The 20,236-nt window shown below is 40.0% G+C and overlaps 1 protein-coding gene across 1 annotated transcript in view; it reads right to left on the bottom strand.

The window, feature by feature from the left end:
- The window catches only part of LOC124608089 (presenilin homolog), a 92,608-nt gene extending 76,671 nt beyond the window's left edge, over positions 1-15,937 (bottom strand). Inside the window, exons 1-4 of the mRNA XM_047139959.1 lie at positions 15,695-15,937; positions 15,369-15,577; positions 6,345-6,486; positions 5,564-5,631 (exon numbers count right to left, since the gene is read on the bottom strand). Of these exons, the coding sequence (XP_046995915.1) occupies positions 5,564-5,631; positions 6,345-6,486; positions 15,369-15,577; positions 15,695-15,841 (566 nt within the window). The 5' untranslated portion in view covers positions 15,842-15,937. The remainder of the gene's footprint in view (positions 1-5,563; positions 5,632-6,344; positions 6,487-15,368; positions 15,578-15,694) is intronic.
- Between the last annotated feature and the right edge of the window lie 4,299 nt (positions 15,938-20,236).

A 20,236-nucleotide genomic window follows, 5' to 3' on the forward strand; every position in this document is an offset into this window, starting at 1 on the left:
GGTTGGCTGCTTTGGATTCATTTATTAATCTCTAACCACAGCTGAAGTGCAGCCATGTTCAAAATGTTGAAGTCATAAATGAGATATTATTTGGCAAACAGCAGAACTGAACAGAATGTGTACTTAGAAAGGGCAACACGTGGACATGCTACATCATTTCGGGTATATTCACATTGAAGTAGTCCAACACCAAGAGTCACAGCAATCACATTATTCAGATCTTTGCCACGAACTGCTCCATTCCACTGTGTTTAAATCATTTCACTGAAACTCCACTTTTACACTCTGTTGACAAATAAGGGAACACAACTTCTATTTTGAGAAATATCACCTGCAAATATGGTAGTGCTACGTGATAACATATACTGTCACCAGCAAATGGTTAGGTTTTTGCCAAATAAAACATCATTTATGACTCTTGTGAAGCTGCTGTAGGTTTTAATGGCTTCAATCACAATACAATATAATATCAACTAGACAATAACTGGTTTTGGTTGATTAGCAGCCATCCTCAGATCATGCTTACACTGTAACTGGTAACTACATACAGTATTAACCACCACAGCATCATTACTAACAAGTGCAACTTGCTGAAATACCTGTGCTAGCAGAACAGAAATGTGGAAAACCCAAGTCCAAAAACAATTTATTGGACTCACCAAAATGAAACAATAATGCAATCTCCAAAAAAACAAGAGACTGGATCCCAATTGCGGGCCATCACAAATATGAAATAACATATAATAATAGAAAAGATCTGACTCTTCACAGGGAGAGATCACAATAAAACAGTTCTACAATGTCAAAAAGTTCGTCAACTATACCAAATCCATCTGGAAGAGATTGGCAAGCTAGAAGAGACATCTGGCCATGGCTGATGGGGTGGCAGCTCTGTATACTTCCAAGCAGTGCATCAAACTGCCCTTTCCCAGCAGTGCGCCGCCCTATAAAGCCCATTTGGCAGATGTATCTGCCGGAACTATTTGCAATCACGTGCTTGGCATATCAAAGTAGTTCCTGGGCTAGCTGCGACATCCGGTGAAGCTGTTCTGCAGGCTCTGCGAACGGGTAGTGGCGGCCTTTGGTGGAGACAGGGAGCTGTGTTGTGTTGTGGCTGCCAGTAAATATTTGTGTTGACAACATAGATGACATAGTTTTTCCTGGTGAATGTATGCCCTGTGATACAGGCATCCCGTTGGTTGGACATGAAGTGGGATGTCGATGCAGTAGGCGCTACAATGTACGCAGCGAGCAGCCACAGCACTTGCCAGTATCCCGAGGCACATCAGAGAATTACTGTTATCATATAAAACCTGTAGGAGACTAATCGCTGCATGTACTTGTCTGTAATCATCATACTTTGCCAATTAAAACTGTATACGGCTACCAATGACTGTGTGAGCATGATCAAAGGATGGTTGTTAATCAACTGAAACCAGTTAGCATCTAGTTGATATTACATTATACTGCGATCAAGAACGTCGAAAATTATAATAAATAATATACGCTGCTGTGGCTCACACAACTGCCAATGTCAGGAATTAAGAATCTTGTGAAACTGCTGGTCATAACTGCTTGTAATACGGTACTGTGTCTTGAGCTATTTGCACTTCTGTAGTCTTATTTGTTAACCGTCAAACGTTGATTGTACGGAAATATAAAGGCTTACAGATGAATGACCTTGATGAGCGGTAGAACAGACTTTTTGCATTTTAAAATAATTTTTATTCAGTTTTAGTCATGTGAGTTGGAGTACTTCCCTTATAAGGAGTGGTAGTAGTTTAAAACAGTTCCCTGAACAGGCTTCAACACGAGTCCATAGCACACTAATTCATATTACACCATTCTGGACTCCTAAAAATTAGCCTGACTTAACATGCTACTCACCCCAAAATATTACACTATAGGACATTACGAAATGAGAGAAACTGAAGGAGGTCAGATTTATTATCTTTTATTTGACTTAACATGCTACTCACCTCAAAATATTACACTGTAGGACATTACGAAATGAGAGAAACTGAAGGAGGTCAGATTTATTATCTTTTATCACCCATGTCTCACAACATTCAAATTGCACATAAGGATTTGTTTAGTGATTTTAACAGTTTTGTGGTACGCTTGCCTCAACTGAATTTATCACCAAGTCACAATATAACGAAATTAACAGTGTTAACTGTTTCCATCTGCAGAGCCTCATATTTTATGCATGTGCCTCTTGTAGTTTCTGAACTGTATATGAGTTTTCCACTCTTTAATGACAATGGGATGCCTAGAAATGTTCCAGCGATAAATTACAGATTATATAAACAACTTAAAATCGGTAAATTAAGAGAAATACTCTTTTATGGAAATGTTTATTTTCTGCATAAGTGTAGGTTATCTTCAGTCTAAAAATTTTACGATGGACATTACATTGTTTGGTTTAGTGAAGTATATAAGAGGTGGAATCCAAAATTTTCGGGACTGGTGCTGCCATCTGGAAAGTAGTAGTAGTAGATCTTTGCACCGCAAGGTGGCGAGAGCTGCATATCTGATGAGTCAGTATGCAGAGTGGCATTCGGCTGGGAGGATGTGTTGCATGTCCACAGTGATTTCTGTACTACTCTGTGTTTAGTGTGTGGTGATTTTACGATGGATCCGCGAACAGAACAGCGCATGTGTATAAAATTCTTTGCAGATCTCGGGAAAAGTGCTACAGAGACCCTTACAATGATTCAACAAGTATTCGGGGACAGAGCATGAGCCATCCGTGTGTGTGTGAGTGGAAGAGCCCGGGCTCTCCATGACCCAAAAAAGCGAGACAGGTGAAGAGCAAAGTGAAGAGCATGATCATTGTTTTCTCTGATACCAAGGGAATTGTGCACAAAGAATTCGTCCCAACCAACCAAACTACTGTGATATTTTGCGACGGCTCCATGAAAACTTGTGGTGACAACGGGCCGAACTTTGGCATCAAGGGAACTGGCTGCTGCATCACAACAACGCGCCCTGTCGCACATCCTTGCTCACCAGGACCTTTTTGGAAAGAAACAACATGGTGGTTGTATCCCACCCACCATACTAGCCAGATTTGGCACCCTGTGACTTTGCGCTATTCCCGAAACTGAAACTCAAGTTGAAAGGCCATCAGTTCGACACTCTAGACAGGATTCAAGAAGCATCGCTGGCGGTGATAAACACCCTCAAAGAACAGGACTTCCAGAAAATGTTTGACCAGTGGCAGAAGTGCTGGGACCAGTGTGTACGTGCGGATGGGAGCTACTTAGTGGGTGATGGTGACCATTAGTCCAAAGGTAAGGTTTTCAACAGATGGCAGCACCAGTCCCAAAAATTTTGGATAGTACCTCGCTTGCACATGACTGGAGTTACTTGGAAAGGCTGACCTCAGTTATTCCAAGGTTGCACTTACTGAGCCTGATGACGCCAACTTTTCAGTAACAAATATTAAATGGGAACTTTTCAGTAACAAATATTAAATGGGAATATAAGCTTTCTCAGTGAATTTCACTGATGAAATAATCTCAAATTATCAGCTGAGTGTGGTGTCACATTATCACAACATTTCGACAAGTTTTCTATGCATAACCTTCAGATGAAGTGTTGCATTTGTATCCAGTTTGTTCCTTTATAGTTGCTGGACCGTAGACTTCCCTGTTGAGTGCTCAATGGGTTGCCTCCAGCAGAGATGTCAAAGACAGTGGTGGGGGGAGGGACCCTGGAGGGGTGGAGGGGAATGAGAAGGTCCTGGCTTGAGCCCTGGTGCTGCCAGTCTGTTCTGCCCACTGCCTCTGTCATTTTCACATCAGAATGTTCCCGGTGTATTTTTTGCTAACAACCCATGCACAGCTCAGCTGGAATCTGCTGCTGCAGTTGAGAAGATTGCCATTAAATCTTAATTTCACTGTCTCAAAGAGTTGGTTAAAAACAGACAAGGAAAGGTCCTCAGACGTGGGATAGACTTTTTGAAACCATCTATGGTGATGTAGGTTATGGCCTCCTCAGTTGATTTGAAACATTTTATTTTCAAATCTCTATCAAGATGACTTTGGTCATTATGTTTATTCAATTGGATTAAATGTATTTTTTTTTAATTTCTAATCCTGTGTCACGTCATTTTAATTATCATATTAACTATTTCAACTGTTCTTATTCTGTCTTCAAATCATTCTTGCTTTTCATTTGGAATCTCTGTGCATGAGATTTTATGTATTTTTGTGTGCTAATTTCTACCGTATTATCACTTTATATTTTCGTTCATGTTATTGCATTCGTTATTTCTATTTCTCATGCTGCTTGAATTTCTGTTTTATTTATTATACTCTCTTTTGTTTAAATCTTCATTTGCACTATTTTGTCCACAATGCAATAAGAATTTGTATTTTAAAGGTTTGTATAACTATTACCATCCAAAATGTGTACATCTTGTATTAAAAAATACATTTTTGACACCATTGCAAAGCCAACATACATATATTACTTTGTCTTTTGTTTTCTAAACAATAGAATGGTATTTTCAAATGATTAAATATTGTGATAGATAGTTAAACACAATTAATATCACTTGGCACAAAGATTCATACCTTTCTTTTTCAAGACAAAATTAGAGAAAAACGAAATATTGAATACGATGATTTAAATATTGTAACAAAGGACTTGAAATTGAAAAAAACTACATTTAAATCAATGAATTGAATAAAAATAATGATCAAAGTCATTTTGATAAGAATTTGAAAATGAAAACTTTTGAGGCACATAATAAGATTTGAACCCACAATCTTCTGCATGTAAGGGACATACCATAATCCCAACATCACACCTCTGTGTACTATTAATATTTTTAAGGCTCTCTAATATCATGCGAAACTATGATTTTTTTCCCCCAGCAATTAGTTGCTGACAAGGGATGACCAGGGTGAATGGCTGCAGAGTGTGATACCTGGGACTCTCACCTACGGCACCATATAGATGGACCTCTCCTTTTGAGCTCCACATGGGATGTGACATTAGCAAAAATATATCAAGAATGCTCTGACTGACATGAAAGTGACAGATGCAATTGGCAGAATCGACTTGTCATGAACCTGACACTTCGGCAGAAGATGATAAGCGGAATACTCATCAAAATGTTGTGACACTAAATGCTTGTTAAAAAGTTTTGCCACGCTACACACATCTGATTCCAGTGTACAATTTAACCCTCAAAGCCATCTACTAGTTCTTATTTATGAGGCTACTGGTTTTCTTCTTTCCTATGTTTCATATTGTCTTTATGTTACATGATGCTGTGGCTATCCTCTCCCCAAAATGGATTTGATTAGATATTCTGATAGTATATTTGGAAAGGAAAGGGCCAATTTCCTTCCCCAAATTAAGAAAATTCAATTTGTGGAAGCTAGCAAATAGTCATGTTTAGTTTGTATGTAGTTCTACTGCCAACAGATAAGTAGAATAATTTTTTATGGTATCTGATTCCAATTTAAAATGTAATAGAGTCAGACAAAAATATACTATTTGAAATCAATGTTACACATGATAATTAATACCTTTTGCGTATACTTACTCAAGATAAATGTATGAAAAAATGAACAGCAGCATTAATGAAGACACTATCAACCATCCATGTATGACCTGCAAACAGAATTAAGAATGAAGTGTAGAGCTAATACATCAACAAAAATAATCAATTTTTGAAAATTTAATGCAAATGGATAGATAAAAAAATTACTCACCAAGCCGCTGCAAAACAATGACACACAAATAGCACAAACACCAATAGCTCTTTCTTCTGGAATAAAAACTGAATGGGAAGGAAGAGGTATGAAGAAAAAGGACTGGTGAGGTTTAGGAAATGGGGGGAATTAGGAAAAGTTGCCCATAACCCCAGGTCGGGGGAGACTTATGAGACGAGATGAGAAGGAAAGACCATTTCCATCCCATCTGTTAAGTCTCCCCTGACCCAGGATTCTGCTGAATTTTCCCAACTCTCTCCATCTCCTGAACCTCGTCAGTCCTCTCTCTTCCCCTTCAATTGTTCTGCAAGAAGAAGGAGCCACTGGCTCCAAAATTCCTTAACATTTATATTGTGTGTTCTCTTGATGCCACTTGGTAAATAGATTTTTTATCTAACCAGTTAAACAAGGTAGAGAAGATTACAAAAAATTATTGTAATCACATTACTTTTTCCCATTAAAAGCAATGGTGCAACAGATTAGTGTCAAACAAAAGGGCGGAAAATAACACTGCCGTGTAGTTCTGAAATACCTCTCTACACTTATGAATGGAATTTTAAAGTTATTTATTGCATGACAGTGTGGAGTGGGGCAAACAATATAAATCCTCACCTTGTAACAACGATTCTTGTATAGAACAATCAGAAGAACTGTCATCACCACAATAACAGCCATCAATATTAAAGAGTTTGCAACAGCATTCCATGCTTTGGTACTCGCATGAGGACTATCTTCATGAAATGGGGTATAAAGCCTGAAAAGAATTATAGGTACATTAGTCAGTACCATTAATTTTAAACCACTACTTGTTATTACAATAAACCACACATAATTAAATTAATGCACTAAAGTCAAGATCAGGGCTAGCGTAAGTCATGGCAGTATTTCTCTACTGCTCATGGGTTGTCAAATTGTCAGTTTCGCATAGCCAATGGGATGACACTTCCACGTAACCAATGAGAGGCGAGAAAAAAACATTAGATATCTGGTGCCAAAATAGAAACCATTCTCTTCTTCATTGTTGTCACAAATATTTTACTATTTTTTTTCTGAATGTGTGATAAAATACAAGGTTAGTGTTAGGTTTGGAACTGATAGAACAGCTTAAATTGCTGCAAGTGAAATGAGTAGTAATTACATTTATAATCTGTGTTGTCACAAACATCTGACCTTTTTCCAAGTGTGTCATGAATTGCGACACAGTGGTTAGGCTGGAATGTGAGAGTTTGGTTTGAGTTGGTGAAGCCAACAAACGTGAAAACAAAAAAAAAAACCTGATTGTGGAGAAAGATTGATCTGTAGCTTAGTCCGATGTTTAAGTTAGGTTGGAATGTGAGAGTTTGGTTGAGAGATGCCAAAGCCAGTCAATGCAAAAGTTAAAATACCGGCAACTTAGCCCAAGGCCTTGGTTAGATTTGAATAGGGGATTTATTCACAAATATTAAATTAATAATCTTTGTTGTCATATGTGAATTTTTTCCAAATTCGTCAAGAGTTATGAGGTTGCGGTTAGATTGATGGTGGTGGTGGTGGTGGTGGTGGTGGTTAGTGTTTAACGTCTCGTCGACAACGAGGTCATTAGAGACGCAGTGCAAGCTCGGATTAGGGAAGGATTGGGAAGGAAATCGGCCGTGCCCTTTCAGAGGAACCATCCCGGCATTTGCCTGAAACAATTTAGGGTTAGATTGAGACCTAATAGCACAACATACATTAAATTCATAATCTTCATTGTCAAAACATTTGCCTTTTCCTTCCACATTTGTTAGCAGTTTGGAGGTTGTGATGAACTAATGTTAGTATGTGACAATATTTCTTTGAAACACGTCATCTGCCTGTTGCTCTCTCACTGACTGTGTAGACCTAGCAGCTGACGCATCCTTTTTCCCACCCATCATACCTTATAGCGTGTGGCGATAACACTGCTGTATGAAACACGTAAGTACACCACTGGCCCTGATGTAGACTTTTAAATATTTAATGAATAAAATATTTTTTTGCAGACAGCTCTACTTTTCACATCTTTCAGCCTGCCATTTTTTATTAATCCCTTATAAAACTACTGTGGATTGTTATACAGACTTCACTGTAATCATAATGATTTTGTCCTAATATAGGACAATTTATGAAATTTCAATGGCAGATGTGTCTCCCGCATAAAATTATAGTGAGAAAAAAATTACAAGTTTAGATATGATTTTATGAATGCTGCAAAGAACAATAAAATGCTAGAGTAGAACAAACAGGCATATTTTCAATAAATATTTGACTGAAGTAATCTATAAGAAGCTCTGAACTCTTGTAAATATGGAAAATGTGTGAACTTTCAGCTTAGCATATGCTTCAACAAACAAATATTTCTTGTTACCAGGCATTTAAGATAGGTTAATTGGTAGCTCTCCCCAACCACCTTATGTGTTCATTATTCTACTTACGTGAAACACTAACTCTGTGAATTTGACATCTTAAACTCTAAAAAAGTTGATAGGACAAACAAAAGAATGTTTAAAAATAAACCAACATTGAAGACATGGCAGAAAATGATCAGTTTGATTGCAGAGGAAGTGAAGGAGCCGAGCAAGCAATTTAGAAATAACAATAGAAGTTAGGTTTCACAGAAACCAAGCATATTTTTTTTGCATAACAGAGGTCAGTACATTTTCCGTATGGCAAATATTCATCAGAGACAAAGCCAACCTCAATAGTTCCCAGTGAACTGTGATAGGACCACTCCTGTTCTACATGTATATTCACTTTCTGACAGGAAGGGTGCACAGCACTTGCCCCGATAGCCCAGTATGTTAAAGTACATGCTTCCACAACATGGGAACGTGTGCCGCCCTGGATCAAATCAGCCTTATGGATTAATGATAAAAGCTGGTGAACTATCAAGTCTAGATGTCGCTTTTAGGCAGTTTTCCACATCCACCTAGGTAAATACAATGCCGGTTCCCATACTCTGCCTCAGACACATGATGTATACACACTTTGAAGGAACAATGTGACATTTCACCATGCAATTGTAGCAGACACAGACATAAGGTGCTTGTAGCTTTAAAATACTTTTGGGAGTGGTGACCTCACCATGACAACAGCCTATGTAAGGATGCCAGTCCAAGCTGTTGGAGATGGTGGTCATGTGTGCATGAGGTGTGCTTGTCTGTGTGTGTGTGTGTGTGTGTGTGTGTGTGTGTGTGTGTGTGCGCGTGTGGGCGCGCGCGATTATGCATGTGTGTGTTTTCTTTTCTGATAAAGGCTTTGGACAAAAGCTAAGTGTGTAACCGTCTTTTTGTTGTGCCTGTCTGCAACTCAATGTGCCATCTTTACAATGAGTAGCATTTTACCTTTTCCTCATATTGTTGATATTCTAACCTGGAGTTTCCACTATTGGAAGTACTTAGATGTAGTCTTCCAAAATGACATGACGTGGAATGAACACCCAGCATCAGATGTAAGGAAGGCAAATGGCTGACTGCTGTGTATTGGGAAGGTTGTGTGTCAGTATAGTTCATGTACATGTACATATTCCTGTACAAAATGTTTGTTTGACAGATTCTTGAGTACCTCTTGACTGTTTGGATACTCCACCACATGAAATTAAAAGAAGACATTGAAGTAATTCAGAGGTGTGCTGCTAGATTTGTTACCAATTGGTTCCACCAATACAAGTATGTTACAGAAGTGATTCATGAACTTAGATAGAAAACTGTGAAGGGAAGACAATTGTCTGAAGGGACTTCAATATAAACCTTGTGAATGAAACTGCATCACAGGAGCAATTTCTGAATGTATTGCATAACTGCAATGTGTTTCTTATAAATAAATAACAATTAGAACAGAAAGTCTTACAGACAATGTATTTTCAAATGTGTGACAGCTCTGTGAAAGAGAGAGATTACATCTGCCTACAGATGAACTTTCTATGTGGAAAATTGAGCAAATTTTGTAAATATTCTAAGTGAAGAACCCTGGTCAGAAGCACTTTCACAATCAGGTGTTAACAATGCTTATAACCTTTTCCCTTTGTTATTCATGACAAATTTGGAAATGTGCTTTCCAATGAAATTGATCACATTTCATTCATGTGGAGACACTAAATCTAGTAACTGGATTACAATAGGCACTCAAAATTCTCTTAGCACCCTAAAAAATCACAGTTCTCAAATGAAGATATCTGCTGATCCATAGTGTATGGAATATGTAAAGAGCCACAAGAAAATATAATGAAAGGTAATAGTAAAAGTAGAACTGCTGAGAAATGGTAGCTAGTAAGAATTACTACTAATACATAAAAATCTGCGGTAAACTGTAAAAAGTAAAACAAAGAACAGGCATGAGAAACAGGAAACCACACTTGAAAACACTGGCAACATTAGTATTGGCACTAATGACCTGCTGAATTATATAAATGATTACTTTATAAATGCTTGAAAGCATGAAACTACTTCCAATTAGTGAACATGAAGGAGTAAATGTGATTAAATGTATCTAACTATATCAGCAGACGTAGATGAAGTACCAGTGTCACTTATGCTTGGATTAAGGAAGAATGGGGATGGTATTGGCTGTCCTCTTTCAAAGGACCCATCACAGCATACACCTTATGTGACTTTGGCAAATCAGAAAAAATCCATGGGAAGCAGTGGTTGGGAAGGGAGTGAGACAGGGTTGTAGCCTATCCTCGATGCTATTCAATCTGTATATTGAGCAAGCAGTAAAGGAAACAAAAGAAAAGTTTGAAGTAGGTATTACAATCCATGGAGAAGAAATAAAAACTTTGAGGTTAGCCGATGACATTGTAATTATGTCAGAGACAGCAAAGGACCTGGAAGAGCAGCTGAACAGAATAGACAGTGTCTTGAAAGGACGGTATAAGATGAACATCTACAAAAGCAAAACGAGGATAATGGAATGTAGTCGAATTAAGTCGGGTGATGCTGAGGGAATTAGATTGGGAAGTGAGACACTTAAAGTAGTGAAGGAGTTTTGTTATTTGGGGAGCAAAATAACTGATGATGGTTGAAGTAGAGAGGATATAAAATGTAGACTGGCAATGGCAAGGAAAGCGTTTCTGAAGAAGAGAAATTTGTTAACATCGAGTATTGATTTAAGTATCAGGAAGTCGTTTCTGAAAGTATTTGTATGGAGTGTAGCCATGTATGGGAGTGAAACATGGACGATAACCTTTCGAAATGTGGCGCTACAGAAGAATGCTGAAGATGAGATGGGTAGATCACGTTACTAATGAGGAGGTATTGAATAGAATTGGGGAGACGAGGAGTTTGTGGCACAACTTGACTAGAAGAAGGGATCAGTTGGTAGGACATGTTCTGAGGCATCAAGGGATCACCAATTTAGCACTGGAGGGCAGCGTGGAGGGTAAAAATTGTAGAGGGAGACCAAGAGATGAATACACAATGCAGATTCAGAAGGATGTAGGCTGCAGTAGGTACTGGGAGATGAAGAAGCTTGCACAGGATAGAGTAGCATGGAGAGCTGCATCAAACCAGTCTCAGGACTGAAGACCACAACAACAACAACAACAAATTTGACGTATGTTACCACAAACAACAGCTTGCTAAGGTAAAGAGAGAAAGAGATTGGCCTGCTTAGCCATTACAGGAGGAATTAGCAGCACACCCAATGCTGGGATGGAAACCACGCTGTACATGCCCCCATTACACCTGTGGGTAAAGATGGGGGCAGCAGCTGGAGCACACAGGTTAAAGACTGGCAAAAACTCGAACTCATTGGGGTAACCAGGATCTCACACTAAAATACTGAGTGAGGTAACCATAGGTATGGTTGAGGAAATGCCAGCCGACTATATAACAACTCCCAACTGCTTCAACAAGTCTTTAAATGTATTAATTGGAAGTAGAGAGCTCTGGGAGAACAAATTTTGACACCATACTGAGGACATAGTCTGGTTCACTGATGGTTCGAAAACAGACCAAGGTGTTGGGGCCAGGGTATATGGGGTGCAGCCGAGGCTGGAGGGCATCATCTCTCTAGGGAAGATGGCCACTGTGTTTGAAGCAGAAATACCTGTTATCTGGGAGAGCATGGGGGAGAATTTGCAGAGGTGCTACAGAGGTCGCAGCATTTTCATTTATTTAGACTGCCAAGCAGCCCTGAAAGCACTGGCAGCCTCTGCAACAAGATCAAAGATTGTGGCAGAATGTCAGAAAGTCCTTGTGGAGCTAGGGGAAAGCACTAGGGTAAACCTATTGTGGGTCCCTGGTCACTCAGGGATTAGTGGTAATGAGCAAACCGATAGGTTGGCCAGGATAGGGCGATGACACCATTTATTGGAACAGAACCTGTCCTGACAATCTCCAAGGTGATGATCAAAATAAAACTTCAAGACTGGAGAAGGAGACAGCATGTAGAATATTGGGCTAAGGTCCAAAAGCAAAAACATGGCACGGTATTAATGCCAAAGCCAAGAATTCTCTCAATCCTGGATTTGAACAGGAGAGAAATTAAACTCATGGTTGGACTATTGACAGGCCACAGTAATTTCAGAAAACTCCTACATACAATGGGGATAATAGAAGACCCCAAATGTAGGATATGTGTTGGGGGCGAGGAAACCGCATCACATTCGATCTTCAAATGCGAGGCATTAGTGATTAAAAGACAGAATATTCGGATCAACCTGACCTGAAGAAATTGTGTCTAGCAAAGCACTGGTAAAGTATCTCCTTGCACTGTTCAAGGGCACTGGTTGGCTTTACTAGAGACAGACTTCCATGACACTATTCTGGGTGTTGGTGTCCTGGGGCCAGCTGTCAAGAAACCAATCCAGTTTGACCGAAATCCACACTGTCAATGCACAATGCTGATTACGTCAGGGCCTGGCTCTTGCCATGTTCCAGATGATTCATGGTGACCCATAAACACACATCCCTTACACAGACTCATTACTAAGAACTAGCATTTACATCTGTCCCAGCTGAGTACATGACATATGGCGCGTCAAGGACATCCACAGCACTTGCCACGTGTCAGTTGTAGCTACAATTGTGCTGATGCAGCCCTGGAGTCTTCACTATAAACTCTGCCACTATCGAGCCACAGTCCACGAACTTCTGCCTGTCTGCCCAGACCAGAAGGCCCACCACTGCTTTTCAGCCGTCGGTCCAGACTTCCATACAGGGCAGCGATATTGCCGCGTCTCTGGGACGCTATGTCCTATTGCTAAATATAAGATGTTGCTGCCTTGCTCCACACTGCAACCAGGCCACATGTGGTGTCTGCACCATCACCATCAAGTCAGTGTGCTGTGTCAGGATTCCTCTGTGTAAGCAGCTCGCAATCCTGCACCTTTGCCCATTACCTTGCCTGCTGCTACAGCACCACAGTATTACATGGAGGCCTCATGGCTGTCCACAGCCACTTCGGATCAGTTACATGGTGGAGTCCAGGCTATATAATTAGTAGAACAGTAATCAAGAAGTTATTGTACCCTCACCAGGACCACCTCCTGCTGCTGCACATGTCCATCCCATCTTCGGCAGAGAACCACCATGCCAACACCCCACCAAAGAACCAACTTTTTTCTTACCAACAGTACTCAATAAACATGTTACTGTACAGTGTTTGAACCAACAAGAAGAATTCATGAATATTTGAATATACAAAGGACCTATTCGCACTGCTTGCCACAACAGGAGTATATAACATACCTTGCACTTTCAGTCAAGTGTACATATGAATTACAAGAAGCATTAACATCTGCCTTAAGGAACACAAGAGCAATTGTTGCCTGTGCAATATGGATAAATCAGCAGTAGAAGATCATGCACTGGGACCAGGGAGAGACCATACAAATTCTAAAGAACAAAAACGACTTTAATAGAAATGAATAAATACTTAAATTGCACAAGTTGTGGACATTAGTACCAAATAAAACAAACAACTTAGAATCTTTCACACTACAACCTATGTAACATAAATCAGTGTGCCTTTGCAATCTTAGGCAGTGGTCTGACGACACCATGAACTGACTGTCGCATAGATACATATAAACAGTTCAGCCTGCTCAGCTTGTATGAGACTGTAACTGCTTTCTGAGCCATTAAAGCCTCTGATGATGTCTCCAGCATCAGAAGACAGAATATTAAGCAGAGACTTATGCCTTGGACCATGGCCTAATGCCCAAAAAACAAATATCACTAATAATCTTTACAGAGGTCTCTGCAAGTAATGGTTATCTATCAAACACAGTATTTCTACTGCTTACTTTTGCTTAATACGCTACCTATTTTAGGTGTACTGCCAAACATGAGAATTCTGTAAGATGAAAAATTGCAAAATAATACAATATCATTGTTTTCAGGACAACATAAAGATATTTCTACCTATAAAACATAACAAACTTGAACTCTGAGCCTCTACATCAATTTTTCAGTCTGTGGACTCCACCTTCCTTGTTATTCAGCTAGACTCCAAAGAATTTTAGACACGTGTGTTTCATTCAGTGTATGACCATTAATGTCTATTTCTTACACCAGTAGACCAGTCTTAATTTATTTATTTATTCATATACCATGATTTATAAACTATATCATGAAGGAGAGTCTCAGGGATGTGTAATAAATCAAGTTACACATGAACAGGCAAAAACAGCTATCACAGACTCGCAAACTGAATGTGACGTGTTAAAGGAAAACTGGATTCATAGTATTATAAGCATATTTTCTCAATGACAGTGAAGGTGGAGATAAAGCTTATTCATATGGCAGAGCAAGTGGAAGGGACACTTGCCTACAGAGGCTAACAGTAGGAACCTGCCACTTTGTAGGAAGAGGAGGGACCTACACTGGCAGAAAAGATAGCCCCCCAATGGGTTGAAAAGGAGCAGCCCCCCTGCTAGCAGCGCACAGGGGTGACTACATGGCTACATAAAAAGTATGTAGTCACGAAAATGTTGAGCACATATGGAAATCAGACAGCCTCTACAATGATGACAGACTCAGACTGATCTAAGAATGGCTACTTGGAATGTATTATTGACTCTTAATAGAGCAGGAGCACTCAGAAACATGACAAATACCCAAACCATTACACAATGTTTTGCAGCATTGGTGGTACAGCTAATTTTGGAACCGGTTTCCTAGTACGCAGTGCGCACAGTTTGGCAATATCAAATTTTGAGTCAATATACAGCAGGCTATTTGGACTGAGAATGAAAGTCTTCAATGTCACATTGATTTGCACCCATGTTCCAGCAGAGTACATGAATGATGAAGCTAAAGACTCCTTTTATGAACAGCTCGAGGGCACATATGATGCTATAGTGGAAAATGATGTGAAAGTTATTCTACGGGATATGAATGCCAAGGTTGGAAGGGAAACCATGTTTAGACCAAATGCGGGCTGAAACTGTTGGATCCCATTCACAATAATCATTATGATGTGGAACGGTGCAGCATAGCGTTTTTTTTTTAAGGAAGAAAAAGAAAGCACACCCCTCACTGCATCTTTACTTGTCAATTATCAGTGTCAGTTGTTGTTCTTACAGTGTAGGGGTATCGCCACGTCCGTTGCTATGGTCTAGTGGGTTGTTAAATTACTCTTGGGCAATATGAAAACCTATTTAAACGAAATCAACATCATAACAGTATTTCTTACAAGTATAAATCCTTGATTGTGTAGAAGTTGACAAAACTGATGGTAGCAACGACAACCAACATGCATAGTGAAACCGGGACAAATAACTTAATGACATGTTTTGCCCCATATTTTAGCTCTTCTTCTTCTTCGCTAGGCCATTCGCCATTAGACGGACTCCCTGCTGAACTAGAGGCTATGATGACTTCGGGAATTGCACCATTCTCGTCCTGCAACAAAAAAAAAATGCTGGTGAAATAGCAGATATTACGACCACTTAGTGGGGTACTCATTGATGTGTAAATATCACTTCATAGGGTTTGAAACGGAAACCGGTAATTGCTTACTTCGTTAGCAGTCCGACGCTCTGTGCTCCGTCTTCTCTTTTGTCGTCTGCCAGGTCTTTCACCAGAAATCTCGCTTCTGCTCTGACCAACATGTGCATCCATTAAACCGGTGGTTTCTGTGGCTGAATCAAATTCGCTATCAGACATTCAAAAGAAAATTCACAGTACAGTTAAAGAACATGAACGTATTTACAAACACACACGAAAAGTCAAAACATATGATTTACTAACGATGTCCTACCGTCAAAGATGGTCGTTTAAATTTGTAGTTACAACTTTGGGTAAGCGATCGATGAATGATAAGCAGTGATAGATACCGTATCTATGATAAGACAATGTACTTCATTCTAATTCTGGTTTATAAGCTATTTTTCTTCTGCGTCATGCTGTGCCCTGACCTGGACGATTTTACGCTCCAAGTACAATTTCCCATACGTGCTTTATGGTGTCTGACAGTTTATTGTATCACATCGACTAACTGATAAATGGGCTATTTCTTTCACACTGGTTGTCAGTTTTAAATAAGTTTGATTAGTTTTAGTGTTTTAGTTATGTGCTCCTCAGCACTTTCATAAAAAACTTTGTTATTTTATGAAATATTTTTGTATTGTGTTTTTATTGGACCTTTAGGTCATACTTCGTACTGAAAGAAGATCATGGTATCGTACAAATCAGAGTAGGTGGTATGATGGTATATGACGGTTACATTTAAAACACAGAGTAGATTGCTTCACATAAGTATTTATCTGAGAGAGCATGTCTACTAAAGACATTCATTCATTTCTGTGTCCAGTCAGCATTTCCAAAAAATAGCTGTGATAGCTTTGTCATTTCCTTCGTAAACATCTTGTATTGTGCACGGGTTGTCCAATAGGGGGCATAAAAGTAGCTGGCTTGGATCTTCTTCAGCCCCACAGTCGCAAGAGGTGTCTGCGCTCGATGGAAGGATTCCCCATTTCTTCAGGTTGATCTTGCATTGGGGGACGCCCACTCTTAGGCGGTTGTGGGACCTCTATACAGTGGATTTAAGGTGGGATCTTGCTGCCTGATGACCATACAGAGGATGTCGGCTGTCATACTCCTGCTTTGTTCTCTCATTGTCTGTACCAGTGGCCTTTCAGATATTGGGTGTTGGCTTCAAGTATCCTGAGATGATCCTTGCAGTATCTTTGACCGCAATATCGACTTGCTTAGCATGAGCTGAAGCGTTCCACACAGGAGCAGCATACTTAGCGGCTGATACACAAAGTACAAGTGCAGAAATCCTTAGGAGGTGCGGGTTGGCTCCCCAGCTGCTGGCAATCAGTAGGCCATTGCGAGCAATGACTTTCTGCTTCGCGTTTAGACATTGCTGCCTGTACGTTAGAGCCCTGTCCAGTATGACACCTAGGTAGACTGGTGTTGGGTAGTGTTTCAGTTGCTCTCCTCGCCATGTGATGTCCAGCTTTTGCTGAGCTTCCCTGTTTCGTAAGTGGAAGGCGCTCACTTGAGTTTTACTGGGATTGAGCTTCAGGTGGTTGGCATCATAGTACTTGGAGAGTTCATCCATTGCTAGAGACAGTTTTCTCTCTCCTTATTTAAAGGTTGGGCCCTGAACAGCTACTGCTGTGTCATCTGCATAGATGAAGAGCCTAGTACTTGCTGGTATTGATTGATCATTTGTGTAGATATTGTACAGTGCTGGAGCAAGCACACTGCTTTGAAGGAGATCATTCTTCTGCGTTCGCCGTCTACTCCTCTTACTCTGTAATGAAACTTGGAATCTTCTGTTCTGAAGGAAGGTGCTAATAAGGGATGTTAGTTGGTAGTCCTTAGTAAGGTCATACATTTTCTTTAACAGTTTCCTATGATTCACAGTGTCGTATGCAGCTGTTAGATCAACAAAAGTGACTCCAAGTAATCTCACCACGCTCAAAACCGTCATCGATATGCTGGGTTACATTCAAGATCTGACTACAACATGATTAGCCAGCACCAAAGCCTGCTTGTTGTGGGATGAACTTCATTTCGAGGGTGGCACTGATTCGGTTAAGTACCAGCCGCTCTAATATCTTGAAGGTGTGGCATAAAAGGGAGATAGGTTGACAACGTTTTGGGTCACTTGGTTTCTTCCCAGGCTAAAGTATTGCAATGACTCGAGACTCCTTCCACATTTTGGGGATGTGTAGTTTGGCGACACGTGTGTTCATTAGGCTTAGTAGCCACTCCATCGTTTTACAGCCAAAGTTACTTATCTGTTCAACTCTAAGGTCATCGACACTTTGAGCCTTATGCATCTTCAAAGCGGAGATGGCAGCTTTTAGTTCAGCAATGGAGAAGAAAATAATGCTCTGTTTCTGGGTCGCGCTGAAGAGCTTCTTTGGGCGTCCTTCCTTTTATTTTACCGTTCTGCAGGAGCTGGGTTGCCACTTCATCAGGAGTCACACTCATAAAATTGTCTTCTGATTTTACAGGGTCACCACTCAGGTTTTTAAGCAGTTTCGAGGCTTGTCTACCGTTCAGCTTCATGTCAAGGTTCTCTATCAGGTTACTCCACTTGGCCTTGCAAGTTGCTGAAATGGCTTGCAGCAACATTTCACCAGCTTGAATCGTTTCTTCTGCAAATGGATCCTCTTCATAGAGTGTTAGGTATCTTTCTAATAACAGCTTGTCGTCACTGGGCATGCCTGGAACATACTGAGTTCTGCATCCTCTTGGAATAGTTTTCCTCGAAACTTATTGGCCGCATTTGATGAAGGTTTCGTACATTTCAGGTTGCAGTAGAATGTTTATCACTTTTGAGTCAAGCTCTTCACTAAACGTCTTCCAGTCAGCTTTCTTGAAGTTAAACCTCTTCTTGAATGGTACATCTTCAGGGTCTACTATGGGATTCGCAGTGCATGTGACAGGTCTATGTTGGGTATGGAGGATCGACTCTCCTACAGTCTTCGTACATTGTGAAGCTGCCTTTGAAGAAACAAAGATGATGTCTGTGTTGTACCCTCTTTTCCACCTCCCACTGTTAAAAGAAGGTGGGAGCTTCAGATCATGGATCAGATGTAGGTCATGAGCCTCAGCCCATGTTTCTAGTCCTGTACCATTTGTGTCGGTCTTTGGGTATCCCCATGATGTGTTTCTGCAATTGAAATCGCCTATGACAAAGATTCTCATCACTGAAGGTGGCTGGTGTTTTAAGACATCAAAAAACACATTAATGGTACATTGCTCAGTACAAAGGGTATTCATCTGATCTGTTATTTTGAGCACTTAACATTTCTTTCCACAATATTGTGTTTAGAGTAGGTCAGTCCACGATGCAACAGAATAACACATGTTTTAAACATGAGAAAAATAGCAGCGAGTTTCCACACTGAAGAATTACAGGGAGTAGCATACCAGATGTATTCCTTGTTCAGCGTGTTCTGAGATCTTGGGGGAACAATGCACTGGTTCTATGGCTGGGGTTTCTACTTTGACAAAACAGCTGGATGGATGCCAAAGCTCTCAAACGCATGTAGTAGCATAGCAGGCACAATAGCAAGCATGCTGTATACGGTAGTGGTGGTCTTCTAGACAATTTGCCCAACTTCAAATTTGTGGATCAGCAGGAAAACTGAAAAAGCGTCTACCATGTGGTGATAAAGGAAGTAACCTACTTGTACATCACTACTTCCCAATTCACACGTCAGTGTTTGGGAAACTGTTTCTAGAACTGCTTTCAGATTACTTCTCAACCATTCCAGTCTGTGGGCAACCGAAAAAAAAAAAATATTTCTGTGTGAGCTCGCATTTCTCTTATTTTGTCTCAATGGTCATTTCTCCCTAAGGATGTAGGAGTCAGCTAAATATTTTCACCTTCAGAGCCAAAAATTTATGATTGCAAATGCGCGAAAATATCTCTCCACAAAGGAAAACACCTTTATTTTAAAGACTGGCAACCCAACTCACCTATCATATTCATTGTACTCTCTCCCTATTTCGCGATAAAACTAAACGACCTGCCACCTCTTCGAACTTTTTCAATGTTCTCCTCCAGTTCTACCTAGTAAAGGTTCCATACCACGCAGAAACCCTCCAAAAAGGACAGACAAGTGTAGTATAAGCTGAGTTGTTGCTTCTTCAAACGTTCTGTCCATGAAATCCAGTGTCTGGTTTACCTTCTCTACAACATTATCTATGTGACGGTTTCAATTTAAGCTGGTCATAACTGTGATCCTCAAGTATTTAGCTGGATCGATGTCCTTTAAATCTAAGTGAATTATCAAATAACCGAAATTTAACGGATTTAAGTACGCGTGAAGACGACATCACGCCATTTATTATTTAGGATCAGTTGCCTCTTTTTTCACCATATGGTTATCTTGTCTGAAATACTTTGACATTCTTTCTGATCTCTGAGGACTCTACCAGAAGGTAAACGACAGCATCATCTTCACACAATCTATCAGAAAACCGAGTACCTGTCATTATGTGGTGTGTCAAGTGAAGCTGACAGTTGCAGTGTCTCTCATTTATAGTTGAAATCAAGCATCGAGTTTGATAATTCAACGAACTGTAGTACTA

Source organism: Schistocerca americana, chromosome 1, assembly GCF_021461395.2.
Source record: "Schistocerca americana isolate TAMUIC-IGC-003095 chromosome 1, iqSchAmer2.1, whole genome shotgun sequence".
Taxonomy (NCBI): Eukaryota; Metazoa; Arthropoda; class Insecta; order Orthoptera; family Acrididae; genus Schistocerca; species Schistocerca americana.